Raw genomic sequence first — 17,917 nt, 5'->3', positions numbered from 1 at the left:
TCCATGGTAGGTGGGGACAATGAGCACTAAAATGTATTCTATTAATTATGGACATGTAAAACAAAAGTGAAAAACTGAAAAAAACAACATTTTATCAGAAAATGACTATGCATGGACAACTCTTTCACACAGTTTGATTCCATGTTTTGATTTCCTATTATGCATTCATTATCTGAGAAATCCTTAGGGCAGATGTCTCCCTTATTCATTCTAAATGGATTAGAGTGGTTTGTTGGCTCCCCAAATCAGTAAGGAAGTTGCACTCATAGACATTTTAGTGGAAACATTTTTGCCACAACACACAAAACTCTTCTTGAAATTGAAGGACATGGGGGATATACTCATTGAGATTACTCCCCATGCTATTTTGAATTTCTCAAGAAAAGTTATAGTTGAGAAGGACCTAAAGAACAATCCTGATTTGGAGATCTTCACTGATTTTTCCAATTAAGGCATTTCTGTGGTGTAGCGAATCTCCACTTGCAAAGACAGAATTATGCTGCCTACAAATGTTCTGATTATGATGTTTACATCACCATGCCCATCTTCCACTGTCAAGACAAGTTATCTGAAAAGTAAGGTATGACATATATTCTAAATCCCCTCAGATAGTTCCAGTGTCAGTGGTTCAGGCACTTGAAGACATCTTGTTGTGGATCTTTAACATGTGCTCACTGTGGTGGCAAAGACCATGGTACATATGAGTGCAAATTGGAAACATATTGTGTTAACTATAGTGGTTCATACCCTTTGTACTTTCGATTTTGCCCTGAATGGTTGGAGTAGAAAGAGATGCAACATTTAAAGACTGAACAATATCTCCTACCCAGAGGTTTGAACGTTATTGTCTCCCACTTCATCTTGGATATGTGCTGCTGCACTCTCTTCCTCTGTGACAGTATGAGTGCCTCCAACAGAGTCGTAGCTATTCACCTATTTTTATTAGAAACTTTTTAAAGGACTAGTGATTCTAAATCATTATGGATTTGATACTTTCAAACATTTTTCCACAGGAACTTGGAGTCCCTCAGGGCTGTGTCTTTAGTGTCACACATTTCTGTGTGAAGATTAATGCCATTGTTGGACAACTCCCTTCTGCTGTTGCAAATGGGCTCTATGTTGATGAATTTCACAACTTGTGTCAGTTGTTGAGCATGAAGTTTATTGAGTGGCAGCTTCAGACTGCTGTCAGTCATTTACTGAAGTTAACTGTAACAAACAGTTTTACCTTTTCACTCTCTTTACGTGCACCTCTGTTGTCAATTTGGGCATTTGCCCTGATCCTGAACTCTGTGTCAGAGAATTTGTGCTTCCTGTTGTCCTTGAGGCAAAGTTCTTTGGGCTTATCTTTGACCATAAGCTGACTTTCGTTCCACACATCAGACAGCTATGCATCAAGTGAACAAGGGCATCCTCTTTGTTCTCTCTTCTGCCTCTTGGGGATCAGATTTTATGTTTTATGCTAAAGATCTATTGTGACCTCATTCAATCAAAACTGGACTATGGGCCTGTGGTTTATGGTTCTGTCAGGACCTCAGCCTTGAAGATGTTGCACCCCATTCACCATCTGGGGGTTTTCCACACTTCTCTAGCACATAGTTTGTACTCTGAGTCTCACAAACCTCTTCTATACCTCTGCTGTTTGTAACTTTCTTTATTGTGAGTTGTAACTTTCTTTATTGTGAGCTTCTAAACTTTGATTCTTACCACATCATCCCACCTGGTGTTGAGTCTTTCTTCCTCAGTAGGCCATGCTTTTTTAAAATAGACGGTCTGCCATTATTCCTTTTTGCCTTCGTATCCAGGAGCAGCTGGTTGAATTGGGTCTATCCTTGAATGACATTGCTGTCTTCACAGGTCAGCCCATCTCATCATGGTTCCCAAATACAACCTTCTTTGAGTCATCTGAAGAAGGCAGATACTTCTGATTGGAAGTACCATCTTCTATTTGCAGAACATATTTTGAACCATCCTTCCATTCCCATTTATTCAGATGGTTTGAAAACAGGAGACTCTTTGGGCTCTGTCATGGTTTGTTGTGATTCAGTGGCTGTACACAGGATCCTCTCTTCTCTTTTCACTGCTCAATTGTACTGTATTTCTCTTGCCCTGGATTACATAGAAGCTGTGCAGTATGTGAAATGTGTTATTTTTACCAACTCACTTAGCTCTCTGCTGTCCCTGTTGCAAGTGACTCTGAGTTCACTCTTAGGGCTGTTATTTTTTTGATTTACGTTAATGACATATGTGAAGGAGTGATCAATAAACTACTTAAATGTTGCTGGCTTTGAAGTGGATGTTGCTTCACAAAAGGATTTATAGATCATTTATTAAGTTAGAGAAAGAAACAGCAGATGGTTTTTTTTATTATGATAAATGCATGATATTCCATGTAGGTTATCATAATTCTAATTATAAGTCTGATTTGGAGGTTAAGTATGTCATGAAAGAAATGGATCTTGGTGTAATGGTTGATCAGTCCTTTAAGCTGTTGCTAGAGTTAGGGCAAAGAGGAATTTAGTTTTATCTACAGAAATAGTATTAAATACAGGTCTAAAGAGTTTATAAGAGTTTGGACACATTGAATTGTTGAAAAGAGTTTAGAGGAGGGTTACCAAAATGGTACCTGAGATGGAGTGGTTGTCATATGAGGAGAGATTAAAATCTTTTAAATTGTTTTTTCTTGAAAAGTGGCCCAGCATGGCCAGTTGGTTTAGGGAACATGACCTGCAATCTGAGGGTCAGAATTTCGAATCCCAATCTCACCAAACATGCTCATCCTTTCAGCCATGGGGGCATTATAAGCGATGGTCAGTCCCACTATCTGTTGATGAAAGAGTTGCCCAAGAATTGGCAGTGGGTGGTAATGACTAGCTACTTTCCCTCTAGTCTCATACTGCTAAATTATGGACAGCTAGCACAGATATTCCTGGTGTAGTTTTGTGCAAAATTCAACAAACAAAAATAACTTTTGGAAAAAAAAAGAAGAGTTAGAGAGGGATATAACTAAAGTGTTTAAGATTGTTAAAGGAGTTGATAATGTTGATGGACCAACATTTTTCATACTTAACAGTGAAAATTATAAAAATAGGGGACAAAACCACAGATTTAAGCAAGGTAGAAACCTTCTTCACCTAAGAAATTTTATATTTTCAAATAGTGTGGTGGTTGGCCAATGGAATAGGCTGTATTCAGATGTTGTGAAGGCAGTAAATTTGAGGGAGTTGAAAAGAAAGCTTGTTAGATATATAAATGATAAGGGTTGGCCTTAATTTTGTTTTTATTTAATGGTTTTAATTTGTCTTATAGGATGAAATAGCCAGAATGGACCAAAAGGTCCCTTGTTGTCATTAAACATTATGTTATGTTATAAGCACTTCTGAAGATAAAGTGAATAACTAATCAAAAGCTCAGCTATTTACAAGTGTTACAACATCATTTTGTTCTTTGAAACAAGATTTTAAGGAGGTTTGTGGAGTCTTTTGTCTACTTAAAATTTCATATTTGTTTATATCAAAATACATTTTAGTTACTAAGCTTGATAAATTATAATTGAATTTTGTGGTATTGATATAGTAATTTATGATTTTTGTAGTTACTCAGCTGTATTACTTTGTTTCTTATTCTTCGTGTGTGAAATTTTAAAAGGCTTAGCAACACATGACAAGCAGCAACCAGGTACAAAGATTGTAACAAGAAAATATAATTGTTTGTTTACTTCTTTATTTACTGTTTTATATTTTAAGAAAAATAAGCTTAATAATTTATTTGTAAATAGTAATAATCTATACACACATGTAATGTGTAATAATTAAAATGTTATTGTATGTTACAAAATACTAATCTACTAAAACACAGCCAAGATAGGTTCCTTCATAAAAACTAGAGGTCACTTTCATATTATTGGATGCAGTGATGTGAGTGCACATGCACTATATCATAATAACTTGTGTGATGTTAGCCAGGCATGACTGGAATATCAATGTAAAAAAAATGGAAAATATGTGAAAATGTATAATATTATGAGATTTTAACAATTTATTATAAATATTTATGTTTTCATGTTAAAATTTTAGGCATTCTAAGTTGAAAAAGGCATAATTTATATTTATTTCTTAAGATTGCAGTGACAAGATTGGTTAACTTGACCAAATCCTTACAGAGATTAATTAGTAAAAATAACAAATAAAATATAAAGTATTTCTTAAGGAACATTTGTTGACTGTCTGTATGGTATACAAATTTTGAATGTGAAATTGGAAAATATTCTTGTGTATTCAAAGTATATACTTTAATCATTAAATGAAAATTACTTCACATGTTGAATAGGCAATAGGCAATAAAAAAAAGGCACAAGAAAAACATTGCTCAACAAACCTTAAGACTTAATAAAAAAACAGTCTAATGTTTTGTGTATGAAAGTATTGTAATGTTTACTGGTAATCTGCCATTTTTGTGAACATACACTTACTAATTTAAAAATTGTAATGTGAAAAGTATATCAAGCATGAAATGGTTCCAAGATCAGTCCCAGGGACTAAGCCTATGCTGAAAGAGTTGATTAAAGATATATATTTTTTTGCTTTATGAAGAAGGAAATGCACAAGAAAAAAGAATGGAATTGTACTGAAATTAAGTTTTACCAAATGATAAGTTTTACTTCTTAATAATCAAACGTGTTTTATTTACCCATGAGTAATAAATTACAAAATGAATATACCTGTGTAAACACATTTACAGTAACCTGAGTTATACATGTTTTCTTTTAGCTGTCAGGCAAATTCACTTGTTCAGGGATGAACTCTTCAAATACAAGAATTGACATGAAAAGAGTTAAGCCTTTCCAAATCAAGTGAATCCACCACTGAAATTACAGAATATTTGCCAAATAAATTTATTCACTTGTAGAAGGAAGGAGATTAAATTGGGTTAATACTATATTATCACATAGGCACCACAAAAGTCACCATGCATGAAACTTACTTTATGCTGATTACAAGACCAGTTGCAGCATCAGAAAAGAAATTAATATAAAATATATAAAATTATGTCATTGCAGTGAGACATACTTTTCAAAGTGTAGAGTATATTTTTCTGATTTTAAAGAATTATATTTGTTTCTGAACTAACTTTTCTCTAAGAATCAAGATGCTCGTTGTTTGAAGTTTTCATCGTATAAACCACAACTTATAAATACATACTTTTTGTGAATTGTATATATTTTAAAACACCTTTAATTTAAAACTAAATTTTGTGTTTCAAAATAATAACATAACAGGGAGTATGATTTATGAAAAACAATCCAGTTCATACTTATGTCATACTTGATAATAGTACAGTGATAAATAAATGTAGATATATTTGTTTTGACCACAATGTTTATTCTTTTTTCATAAACTGATTAAGTGGAGAAGAAAGCTTAGATACTATAGAAACTGCACAGTATAGTATTATATTTAAATCAGATAAAATAACAAAAACAGGCAAACAAAAATAGCAGTTCTTGCAAGAATTAAGTTATTGAAATACACGTGAAGATATGTTGTTAGTCAAACAAACTGGCTGCATTTAACAATTAAATATACTAATTCTTTTCCATCAGAGTTAATATTATTATCTGCATGCATCAACCATCTTGTACTAATTTACACTTTCCAGTTTTCACAAGTATAATTCTGCTTATTTAATGTGTAATAATAAAATTATTTTCTTGTGCATTTTTTAAGGTGAAGAAAGGCCTCAGAATGTATATACACGTGTGTGTGTGTGTGCACACGTATACACAATAAATTTTTCATTTTGCGTGACGGAATTTACCTAATTTGTGAATATATTTGTATTTCAAGTGTTTCGGTTGAATTTACAAATGACCATGGACATTTATGGTACCCAGTCCATGAATATTGTCTTCAGCCAAGCTGTACTGGAGCCCATTCTGCCATCAAATCTCATTTTATAACTTCTGAACTGTTGGGGTAAGTTGTGTGTTTCTTTCAGATTAGTCATTTGTGTTGAATTAGTGTTTACTTTTGATACACTGGAGTTAAAAGGAGATAGCAGATCCTAAATCTTTGGCCAAGAAAAGATAGTTAACAGGGGCCTGTGCAATAATTTTCAAAACGTACATGTGTTATCAATGGAAGTGGGTACATATATTTTTGGAGAAAGACATCTAAGTTTGTATAATTATAGTTGTACAAACTCAGGAGCTGGTTACTGTATATGATTAAGATAAGACACTATATATGAACTGTGTTTATAATCTATTTGACAAAGAAAAACAAAGTATATTTAATTTCCCTCTTAAATTCTTTTTTAGTTTAGAAATTTAATATGCTATTCACTGAATTGACTTTCATATGTTTCTAATTAAACAATACTTTAAGTAAAAGTAATATTCATAAGAATAATTTGACATATCTGTGAATTTAATCATTCAGTTACACATGAAAGCATCTCTAGAAGTTAATAACAGATATTTGATGAAAATAAAGTGCATTATATTAAACATTTCTTTAAATAGTAAGAAAATCTTGATGATAAAATTGTTTTTTTTTTGGAAATTTCAATCACACTTATAGCTGGGAGTCAGAAGGATATTAGAAAAAATGTTATTTAGAACATAAACACACCACCTTTGTTAATGAAGTAGGTATACCTTCAAAAGTTTTGTACTGTCAGATTTTGTACAGGGCCAGATTCGTTACATAGGTGCCTGACTTGTTGGCAGTAAATTTCAACAAAAAACAAACAGCACACAATCCACTTCTTTTAAAATAATATAGACATACAAGTGAAACATGTATACAGAATTTCGTTACACTCTTGATTATCACAGTTGTATCCAATACTTGAAATAATTGTCTCTTTTTCATCAAAGTCCTCACAGGTGGGTTCAATTACTTTAGAACATTCTTTGAAAAGACAAATTATTTTCCTCTTTTTCTATTATTACAGTAGAAGACTGTGATACTCACTTCAAAATCTCCACTATAACAGTTGTATCCAGAGCTCTAAATAATTGTCTATTTTTCATCAAAGTCCACACAGGTGGGTTCAGTAATTTTAAAATAACCCTTTAACAAGACAAATTATTCTCCTCTGTCACTGTTATTACAATATAAGCTGTGAAGCTCACTTTAGAAATTGCCTGTTATGGCGAAACTCACATGCAGTTTAACTTTACTTTCACTAACTTCCTTACTATCACTTACTTGGTTGGCTATATATTGCCTGACAGAGACCTAGAACCTTCTACGTACTATGAACAAATTATTTAAAGCAATGAGAAAAATTCATTCGTTTGAGTAATATTAAATCAAATCATAATAATTGAACTATACAATAAATTATTCATAAAAAGTTACTTAAGTAAAAGTTACTATAGCACTCACATGATATAAATTAAACAGTATTCTTGTATTAAATTTAAATGAAACAGTTGTGTGTACATAACATGTACAAATGTATATAATTTTTTCCAAAATTAATGAAGCTTGTTGTATTAAAAATTATTTTGTTGACATTCCACATACAACTGAAGGGTTTTATTGCCTTATTTATCTGGTAACTGTCATACACACACATACCTAAACCACAGTAAGGACAATACGTTATTTAGGTAGCTATCAAAATGTGTCAAGTCTTTATTATTAGTTTCAAGAGTCATTATTATATTTTCTCATTGTAACTGGATAATTTTATTTTATCATATGTATTGTTGATATTGAAAGTTATTGACAACCATTTTATTTTTAAAATAACCAATAATGCATATTTTACTGCTTGTGTTATTCAAGAAATTGTTGTTTCTTTTATTCAGCTGGACTCGTGTCACCTTTCCACTGCCTTATCCTGCTTTAGGAAATACAGTAAGATTTTGTGTTCGTCAAATGGGAAAATTTGAAAATTCAAACTGGGCAGTCGATAATGGTTAGTATTGTTCTTACAGTTATATCTTTAAAATGCTTTACTTGTTTAAAGTGAAGAAAAGCTGTCATTGTATTGTAAATATGATTTTGTTTATCTTTGAAGCATTGAAAATCTTCTTATTATCAGATCATAAAATGTGATCTGAAAATTGAAAAATTATGAAAATATTGTGTAAAAACACAATGTTAATTGTTAATATTTACTTAAGTGGAAAGTTCACTGTTTTAAATTACTAGAAATTCAGAGTGAATACACTAAAAGGAAATTTTCTTGAAACATTGATCGGTGTTCTTGTGTGTTGTTACAAATGTGATGTTAATCAAAAGGCTTCACTGGCACTGGTAGTGGTAGCTGTAGTGTGGTTGACATCTTAAATTTTTCTTTAATGTCACTCTTGGTTTCTTAAAATTATTTATGCAGTTTTCTTTTGTTGATGCTGTAGGTAGTTGACCTACTTCTAATTAGTTTTCCAGTTCTTGAAAATGACAGTAAAGTTAGTTCAATTAAAATAATAAAAATACTCAGTGTAAGAAAATACTCAGATAAAATAAACAATGTGTTATTAATTCTTCCATGAAAATCTGATTTGTAAATTAATTGGTTTTCACGAAAACCAATATTCATATGCGAATAGCACCTAGGCCTCTACTATGTCTTTTATATGATAGATGGCCTGATGGGTGCTGGTGTTATGCAAAAGGTTTCATAAACACTAAAGACAGAAGATTTAGCACAGTTGATGTAATATATTTTCTTTTGCTTTCATTCACAAGTTTACAAAATACACCAACATAAAGTAAACACAGTTGTTACACACTATTATTTTTTACAGTGTTCATAGGTTACTGTCCAAATGGATGTCTAGGGCATGGAAAATGTTCCAAGACTGGCTGTATGTAAGTAATATATCTTTTGGTTGCAATTATCAAACTAGAAGCTTGTTATGCCTTCAGAAAATACAGTACAGTTACATATGAAGACGCTTTGTGAATTTAATGAATCTGAGTTCTTAACATTACAAGGTTCTGTACTCAATAACACTATTAGATCTGTAACCATCATTTTCCCACTACCACAGAAAGTACACTTGCTCATAAGACTGTTTGCATGTCTTTGGTTTAAGTTTTAAGATTTATGTTTCTAGTTTGGTAGGAACCTTCTAGTCATCATTAAATGTTTTTACATGGGCTATCATTTTATCAAAGTAGACAAAACATGGTAATCTAGTTTGGAAATATTTTGCTGATGTTTCAACATTTGTAGGAGCATTGCTTGATTAAACGAAAACTGTCAAGAATGCATGACATACTCTAGTTGACGTCTTTTCACATTTATTTCATAGACCTCTTTCTGCTAATATCCATTCTATGTTTTCTACATTTTTTTAATGTCTCTTTTTGCAAGTATCCACTTTTCATGTATGATTTTTAAAGTTGTATGGAAATGAATAAGGTGTCAAGAATGTGAACAGTTTCTGTGATGTCATTCTCCTTTATGGGTACAGTGTATTTTTATTCCTCATCATTTATATATTTTCTTATGCTTATTTCTAAATTTCATGTTGTATAAGCTACAACATTTGGTGACTAGTACCAAATATCTAGTGTGTTTTTTTTTTTTCCAAGCCACTTTATCCATTGGAAGAGATTTCCTCATATTTAGCATAAAGTAAATCTTAGGTTGGTTCCTACTAAAATCTTGTTGGTTTTTACAAAACCTGTAAATAATAAGAAGGATGCATCATTTTGAGACTTAGATTTACACATAATGAGTCTGTACTCTCTTCATTTTATAGACTTTATTTCATTAGTGGATGAAACTTTTACTTGTTATTTCCTTTGATAGTTTACATTGCCTTTTATCTTACCATACGGTCTGTCACATTAATAACTTTCACATTATTTTTACTTCTTTTCAAGTTTACAAAACCTGTCTCAGTTTGCAGTCTCCCTTTACCAGATTTAGTATTTCCTTGTTCAAGAAGTTTTAATATATAAAATTGAAATTATTCAAGATCATCACTGTGTTTTTAAAGCCCATGTCACTCCATTAAGTCATGCTTTGTTTGATAACTTTGCATCTTGACGATAACAATTTAACATAGTTTTCATTATAAAAGATACCTATGCGAAGCTGTCATTTATGCACACCACTCCTTCATGCAGGTCTTGCATAACCCATCTAATATATCAGGACTGTGGTTTCCCAATGTCTGTTACAACAGTCTGATTTCACAGAAATCCAGAGAAACTATAATTGGTAAGCCTTTATGTGGAATAGCTTGAATACGGATTTTATTCCACTGCTGATAGAAGTTGAATTGAACGTATGTCTAGAAGTCTTATCTGTTGGCCTTGTTTTCAGATGGAGATCCTTCTTAGTCATATTGCATACTGTTACCTATGTCATATGAATAGCTACTGCACTAACCTTCATGTTCTTGGATTATCATTTGCTATAAAACTTTGACCTTATGTACTGTGGTTGGAGTACATCTTGGTGCAGATTTTTTTCTGGAAGATCTGGTATCCCAAGCTGATCAATATTCCTTTGTTACCAATGCTATTATGAACAAGGAGTAACACTATCTTTGAAGTTTTAATTCCCTGATCTGAACACATCTTTATGACCTGAGTGTATGAATGTTTTCCATCCAAGAAGGCTATTACATATCCTTCTCAAAAGTGATCAGTTTTCTATTATATCACACAACCTACAAAATGTCAAATAATGTAAAACCATTCAATTATGACTATATATTGGTTCTATTTGTCACATGACTTACTCATTTAGAACTGTTTTAATATAGCATACTTAACCCAGTTAGCCCATTATGTAACTCTGCACTAAATCAAGCCAACTTAACACACAGTGTTGTTTCTTCATGAATTTGTTTCAAGAGGCACTCTTTTGCTACAACTCTCAACAAGTTATAAAGAAAAACTTCCTATGGAAGAATCAATGAATCAAACATTAGTAGCTATTGATCCATCATCAGTCAGCCTGTGGTATGATTTCTGTCTTTTTATAGTTGGTCATCTTAACCAGTGAATATTTATAAAGCGAAAAATATATTAATCTCAGTTTAACAAGCTATGTCTTCTGAAGACAATGGAACTTTCATATCATCAGTACTGTTTTTCTCTTCCATCATTGTGTTTTCATATTGCTTCCATAATAATCTTCTAACTTTCCTTTTTATATTACTGATCATGCTTTTTTTGTTTGCAGTGATTGTTAAGAATATTGAGATAAGTGCTCCCACCTGTAGTTAGGTTTCTTGTTTTTTTTGTACTTGTGTAGTCAATGAATAAACATATCAACAGGTTATGTGCCCGGGAATGCTCTAATAGTGCTTAAACAGATGAAACTGTTTTAAAATTGTTAGTACAAGTAATCCAGGAGATACTGAGGATTACTGTAGAACAGTTTTGGATGACAGTTTTTGTTGGATGGCACAGGATTTATATGGATACTTTATCACAAGTGCTGGGTCATTCGTTTCCTTTGTTTGGAAGCCATTGTGAAAAACCAAGATAAACTGTCAGTAAAATATTGATTGACACTCTATTTTCTCAAGTCATACAAAGGGAGAAATAGATCTAAATCAAAGAGAGGAATATCACAGTTGTGGTTGAAATAGTTTGACAATGGAAGTGAAATATCAGTTGATAAGTTGGGAGAAAATAATTTGGCCACTTAGAAATTTCAAATGGAACATTTATTGAGAGGAAAAGGCCTATGGGACCATGTGACTGAAACAGAGGTATTAGCAGAGACAGCCAATGATCAAACAAGGGCAGATGTCAACAATTGTTCTGAATATTCAAGGTGCACAGCTCTATCTTGTCACCTCATACACAACTCCTAAGGAAACATGGAATGTACTGCATGCTCACATTGATAGGAACACACTAGCCAATAAACTATTCCTGAAAAAGAAGTATTTTCAATGTGAGATGAAAGAAAGCATGATGGTCCAGGAACATTTGAAACAAATGAAGGAATTAACGGATCAGCTTGCTGCGGTTGGAGTGGAAATAGCAGAAGAAGATGAGATTCTTACCTTACTTGGTAGTTTGCCAGCTAGCTATGATACAATTATAACAGTCCTGGAAACCAAAATTGATGATATCTTATTAGAATTTGTGCAACAGGCACTGATTAATGAAAAACAAAAGAAGAAAAAGACCACATTGAATGAAACATCATCAACTGCATTAGCCACTTGCAGCAACTTCAAACAACATGGAACACAAGAAATAAAGAAAAGGGGTAACAGCTTCAAGTGTTAAAAGTGTGGCAGAGAGAGACATATAAAATGCAATTGTCCAACACTGAAGGAAATGGTCCACAAAGCTAAGAATGTGGATATAAATGTGGCAGAAGATTATACTGATGGAAACAATGGTGTTGCCTTTGTAACAAACCAGGATAAAGGAATAGGAAATGTGGAATGGTTGGTGGATTCTGGTGCATCTAGGCATATGACACACCAGAGATACATATTATCAAATTATCACAAGTTTAGCACACCTCAGCAAGTTAGGATTGGTGATGGAAGAACTGTTGAAGCTCTTGGAGTTGGAAACTGTAAACTAGAAATGACATTTAAAGTCAGTAATTCAAAGCATGTCACAATGCAGAGTGTCCTTCATATACCAAAATTAGCTAGCAATCTATTTTCATTAGGAGCTGCTACTGAAAAAGGAAATATTGTGCAGTTTGGAGTTAATCGCTGTTACATCAGGACAACTCCATGGCATGGGTACAAGAAAGAATGATGGTCTATACCAACTGGACTATAAGACCAATGTTATTGAGAATGCCTCAGTGGCCTCAAACAGCAGCATGAATGGCTTGGATATATGGCATCAACGACTAGGGCATGTCAGTGTTTTACAGTTACAGAAGCTTGTCAGGAGTGAAATCAAATTCCAGAAGTCTGATGAAGCCAGTTTCTGTGAGGGATGCACTGAAGGTAAAATGCAAAGGAAGCCATTTAAGTCAGTGGGAGAAATCAGATCAAAGGGAAGACTACAACTGGTACACAGTGATGTCTGTTGTCTTATGCAAGCTCCATCTATTGGAGATAGCAAGTACTTTGTTACATTTATTGATGATTACTCAAGATGCTGTACAGTGTATTTCTTGAAACAGAAGTCTTTGAGAAATTCATAGAATTTGACAAGTTGTTCTCAAATGAATCTTGAGAGTGCATAAAAACCCTGCGCACAGATAATGGCGGAGAATATATGTCAAATGAGTTCCAGCAATATTTGAAGTCAAGAGGCATTCATCATGAGATGTCAGTAGCTTATTGTCCAGAACAAAATGGTGTTGCTAAGAGAAGGAACAGAACTATTGTGGAATCAGCAAGAAGCATGCTGTCACATGCTAAGTTACCTTATCGTAATTCTTGTGTTTTATAATGCAGCATTTCAGTGACAGCAAGGTATGTGTTAAGAATGAAACTGAAAATCAAGCTAGCAGATAACTAAATTTACTTCTTTTATACTTCCACTTATAATGATTAGAATGCTCTGTTTGAACAAAAATCAAAGGATCCATGGATTCCTAATAAACTGTATATGTAGATTCAGTTGTTTGGTGACCCAAAATAAAAAGTTTCTTCAGAAAGATGCTTACTTCAAGTGTGGTCTAAATTTTGAAATGGAGGTATTGAAGTTTATAGAATATATGAACAAAATGTTTGGTTTCCCTTTTGTGATTTACCTTTTATTCATTAAAGATGGATATCTTACAAAAGTCACCAAGAATGTACTGGGTGGAAGCTGTAGCTACTGCAGCATATGTGGGTAACAGAGTATCCACATCAGCAGTAAAAGATGATAGTATGCCATATGAGAGATGGTATGGGAAGAAACCAGATGTAGAACACATGAAAGTGTTCGGATGTCTTACATATGCACATGTGCCAGATGCGCCAAGACAGAAATTAGACATGAAGTCTATGAAGGTACGTTTCATTGGATATGATAACTGCACGTAGGAATATCGACTGTATGATGAAAAATCCAGGAAGATTTTCATACGGCGAGATGCTATCTTTAATGAAACAGAATTTGGTCAAGAGCCTGTGACAAATGAGTATATTTCATCAAGTGGACCAAGCTGCATGACCATAAAGCTGAATGACCAGCAAGAAACGGGAAACCCCCATCTTCTATGGATATGATGAGTATGCTGATATGGCAGCAGCAAATGAATCAGAGTGTCACACTGCAAACTTATGCAGTATGTTAGAGCCAAGCACATTAAGTGAAGCAATGTCAAGTGACAATGCAAAGGAGTGGAAGTCAGCCACAGATCTGGAATTTGAGTCTTTACAAGAAAATGGCACCTGGGATCTGGTGGAATTACCAGTTGAAAGAAAACCTATAGGTTGTAAGTGGGTATTCAATGTTAAGTATGGAAATACTGGAAATGAAGAGAGGTTCAAGAGTAGACTGGTGGCCAAAGGTTACTCGCAGAATTATGGTCTGGATTACGAGGAAACCTTCTCCCCAGTGGTGCGCTATGCATCAATTCGCTCCTTGATTGCATTTGCTGTGCAGAACAACTTGAAAAATCACCAGATGGATGTTATAACTGCATTTCTGAATGGAAATCTTGATGAAGATATATACATGGAAGAACCAGAAGACTATGCTGTTCCATGGAAGGAAAACCTTGTGTGCAAACTGAAAAAATCACTGTATGGATTAAAACAGTCATCACGCTGTTGGAACAAATCATTTCATGAACAGATGATGGAACTGGAATTTGTTCAGAGTTCATCAGATCCATGTGTTTACATACGGAAGGGTGAAAATCTAACAATAGTTGCAGCATATGTGGATGATATTATTATGGTTACTGATAGTGATGACGAAATAATCACTATAAAGGAAGCACTGAATAAAAAATTCTGCATGAAAGACCTTGGAAAGCTCCATTACATCCTTGGACTCAGTATTGTTCAGGATGAAAAGAATGGCTGTGTATGGTTAAATCAAAGACAGTATATCTAAACTATGCTGGTGAAATTTTGAATGACTGAGTGTAAGGCAGTTGTAACTCCATCGGATGTAAATGTGAAACTGCAAAAGGATGATGGTGTTAGCACTCAGGTTGACTGCAGTTTGTACCAGTCGTTGGTAGGCAGCCTTCTGTATGCTGCAATGGGAACAAGACCAGATATTGCATATGCAGTGGGAGCAATATCGAAATATTGTGCTCAGCCCAACACAGCACCTTTGATAGCAGCAAAGAGAATTCTACGTTACTTGAAAGGAACAGTTGATCTTAGTCTCAAGTTTGAAAAAGCACCAGAAGACGTCATTACTGGTTACTCAGATGCAGATTTTGCTGGAGACCTGGATGATAGGAAGTCCACATCAGGAAATATCTTCATTCAAGCAGGAGCAGCTGTAAGTTGGATTAGCAAAAAGCAGTCCATGGTGGCCTTGTCCACCTCAGAGGCAGAGTATATAGCCTTGAGTCTTGCAACACAGGAAACAGTATGGTTAAGAAGACTACTGCAAGAAATAGGTTCCGAAGTTGATGACCCTGTTCGTATCATGGAAGATAACCAAGGAACAATCGCAATGGCACAGAATCCAGTAGGTCATGCAAGAACAAAACATATTGATATTCGTTACCACCTCATTCATGAATATGTGCAGAATGGATCAGTAAAACTGGAATATTGTCCCACAAACAGTATGACTGCTGACATTCTTACAAAATCACTTGCAAGAAATGCATTTGAAGGGTTCAGAGATATTGTTGAGCTGGCACCAATGGATAAATGAACCAGATAAAGTGACGATTATAATGATAAATTGAAAGTAATTGGAAAACATTTAGAATAACTCTAAGATTATTGACAGTAATTGTAATTTTGTGTAAAACTTAAAATTAAGTGGGAGTGTTAAGAATATTGAAATAAGTGCTGCCACCTGTAGTTAGGTGTTTTTTTTTGTACATGTGTAGTTAATGAATAAACACATATCAACAGTGATAAGTGTAATTTCCTTCCTTATCGTAAAGCTTGTGTTTTACAATGTAGCATTCCAGTGAGAGCAAGGTATATGTTAAGAATGAAACTGAAAATCAAGCTAGCAGATAACTAAATTTACTTCTTTTATACTTCCACCTATAATGATTAGAATGCACTGTTTGATCAAAAGTCAAAGGATCCATGGATTCCTAATAAACTGTATATGTAGATTCAGTTGTATTGGTGACCCAAAATAAAACGTTTCTTCAGAAAGATGCTTGCTTCAAGTGTTGTCTAAATTTTGAAGTGGAGGTATTGAAGTTTATAGAATATATGAACAAAATGTTTGGTTTTCCTTTTGTGATTTACCTTTTATTTATTAATTATGGATATCTTACATAAATTAGCTTTGTAACGTTATTTGGCAACCTTTTCAGGTGTGACTTTGGATTTTCTGGAAGTAATTGTGAAATTCCAGCAGTACAATATCCCACTGAATTTTCTGAGACATTTTCTACTCCAACCTTAAAACCTACAGTGAATGTAATAAAGGTATTTAAAAAAATATGTACTTATATTACAGTACAAGAAGTTTTTTTAATCAGTGAAGTGCTATGTAACTGTATTTTCTGATCATTCATGGATAGAGAGGTACGTATATACTTCAAGAAAAATAAAATATATTTTTATTTCAGTATTTTCTATACCTTGTGAATAATCTTTCAAAGATTATTTAAAAGAACAGTTTATTTCTTGATCTTAACTAGTTCTAAATAAGACAACTTCTATCAAATCTTTACACAGATGTGAGATCTGTTTTATTGTTATTACAGAATTTCTTACACAATATTGACTATTTGGATATGTTTTTGAAATTTGTAAATTAACAATTTTATTTTTCAAAACCTAGAGTTAGTTTCAAGTTTATCCACAGGATGTTTAAAAGGGGGTTCTAATTTTTGAGAACAAAAACCAACACATTATACAAATTATACTAATGCTATGGAAGTCTGGAGGTGTGCTTCTGCCAAAAAAAAATTGTGTAAAACTGGGTACATATAAAACTGGAAACAATTTGATATGAAATATAGCTTAAATAATTGCATGGCTTATTTATATAAAATTAACAAATGTACATTGAAAAGTTAACAAATCATCATTCCAATACAATTTATTACCTCCTCTCCCATAAACAGTTCTAATCATTTAGTGCTTCACTCCATGTGCAAAAACATTTTTGTAAGCATACCACAAGCTATCTTCCCTCATTTGGAATTAACTAATTCCAATGTGTCTCTCATGTAAATCATCATGCTTCAACCCTTCACCAATAAGAGTGTGATATACTGTCATGATGAATTCAATTTCCACTTTAATTCCTTCCAAACAATTGCTTCTAATTTGGCATTACTTATGTTCCCACAGTTACTTATGTTCTTTTGGTGTTATTCTTGTGAATCATCATTTTAATAGTTTAGTTTCAGAAATGTGATTTTTTCATTACTTTTTTCTTTACATTTGAAGAAGTAATTTAACTTAATTTCTCAGCCTTTAATTTTTTTTCTCACATTTTCATATTTGTGTTGCTTGATTTATGTGTTTCTAGAATGAATTCTGTGGTTAATGTTCCAATTTTGGGTGTTATACCTTTAGTACTATTTTCACAGGCTGTTAGATTTCTTCTGTTATCATTTCATTACAAAATTGTTCATCATACGGGCCAATCTTCTTCTCCTGAATTACCTCACTAATCATCCTGAATGAACCAACCTTTTCAGGCCAATTAAGGTTTTGATAGTATTTTTACATCACTAAATTTGCCATGTTTTTTCCTACATGTCCAGCAAAATCAATTAGACCTAGTATGACATTTGTTAATATGATTTCTCAGACATGTTTTATCCAATTTTGTGATTCCATATTACATCCATGTTAGCTTGTTTGTCATTTTAGCCCCTCACTTTACACACATGGTTTTAC

The 17,917-nt window shown here is 33.2% G+C and overlaps 1 protein-coding gene and 1 pseudogene across 1 annotated transcript in view; both read left to right on the top strand.

Annotated features, from left to right (window-relative positions):
• Positions 1 to 17,917, top strand: part of LOC143240563 (reelin-like) — a 161,122-nt gene that overhangs the window by 24,161 nt on the left and 119,044 nt on the right. Inside the window, exons 13-16 of the mRNA XM_076483209.1 lie at positions 5,847 to 5,975; positions 7,823 to 7,932; positions 8,765 to 8,828; positions 16,375 to 16,489. Coding sequence (XP_076339324.1) covers positions 5,847 to 5,975; positions 7,823 to 7,932; positions 8,765 to 8,828; positions 16,375 to 16,489 — 418 coding nt within the window. The remainder of the gene's footprint in view (positions 1 to 5,846; positions 5,976 to 7,822; positions 7,933 to 8,764; positions 8,829 to 16,374; positions 16,490 to 17,917) is intronic.
• Positions 14,988 to 15,858, top strand: LOC143240564 (uncharacterized; annotated as a pseudogene).

The sequence above is a fragment of the Tachypleus tridentatus genome, chromosome 13 (assembly GCF_004210375.1).
Source record: "Tachypleus tridentatus isolate NWPU-2018 chromosome 13, ASM421037v1, whole genome shotgun sequence".
Classification (NCBI taxonomy): domain Eukaryota; kingdom Metazoa; phylum Arthropoda; class Merostomata; order Xiphosura; family Limulidae; genus Tachypleus; species Tachypleus tridentatus.
Note: the sequence above shows the minus strand (reverse complement) of the source record. Positions and strands in the feature narration are given on the sequence as shown.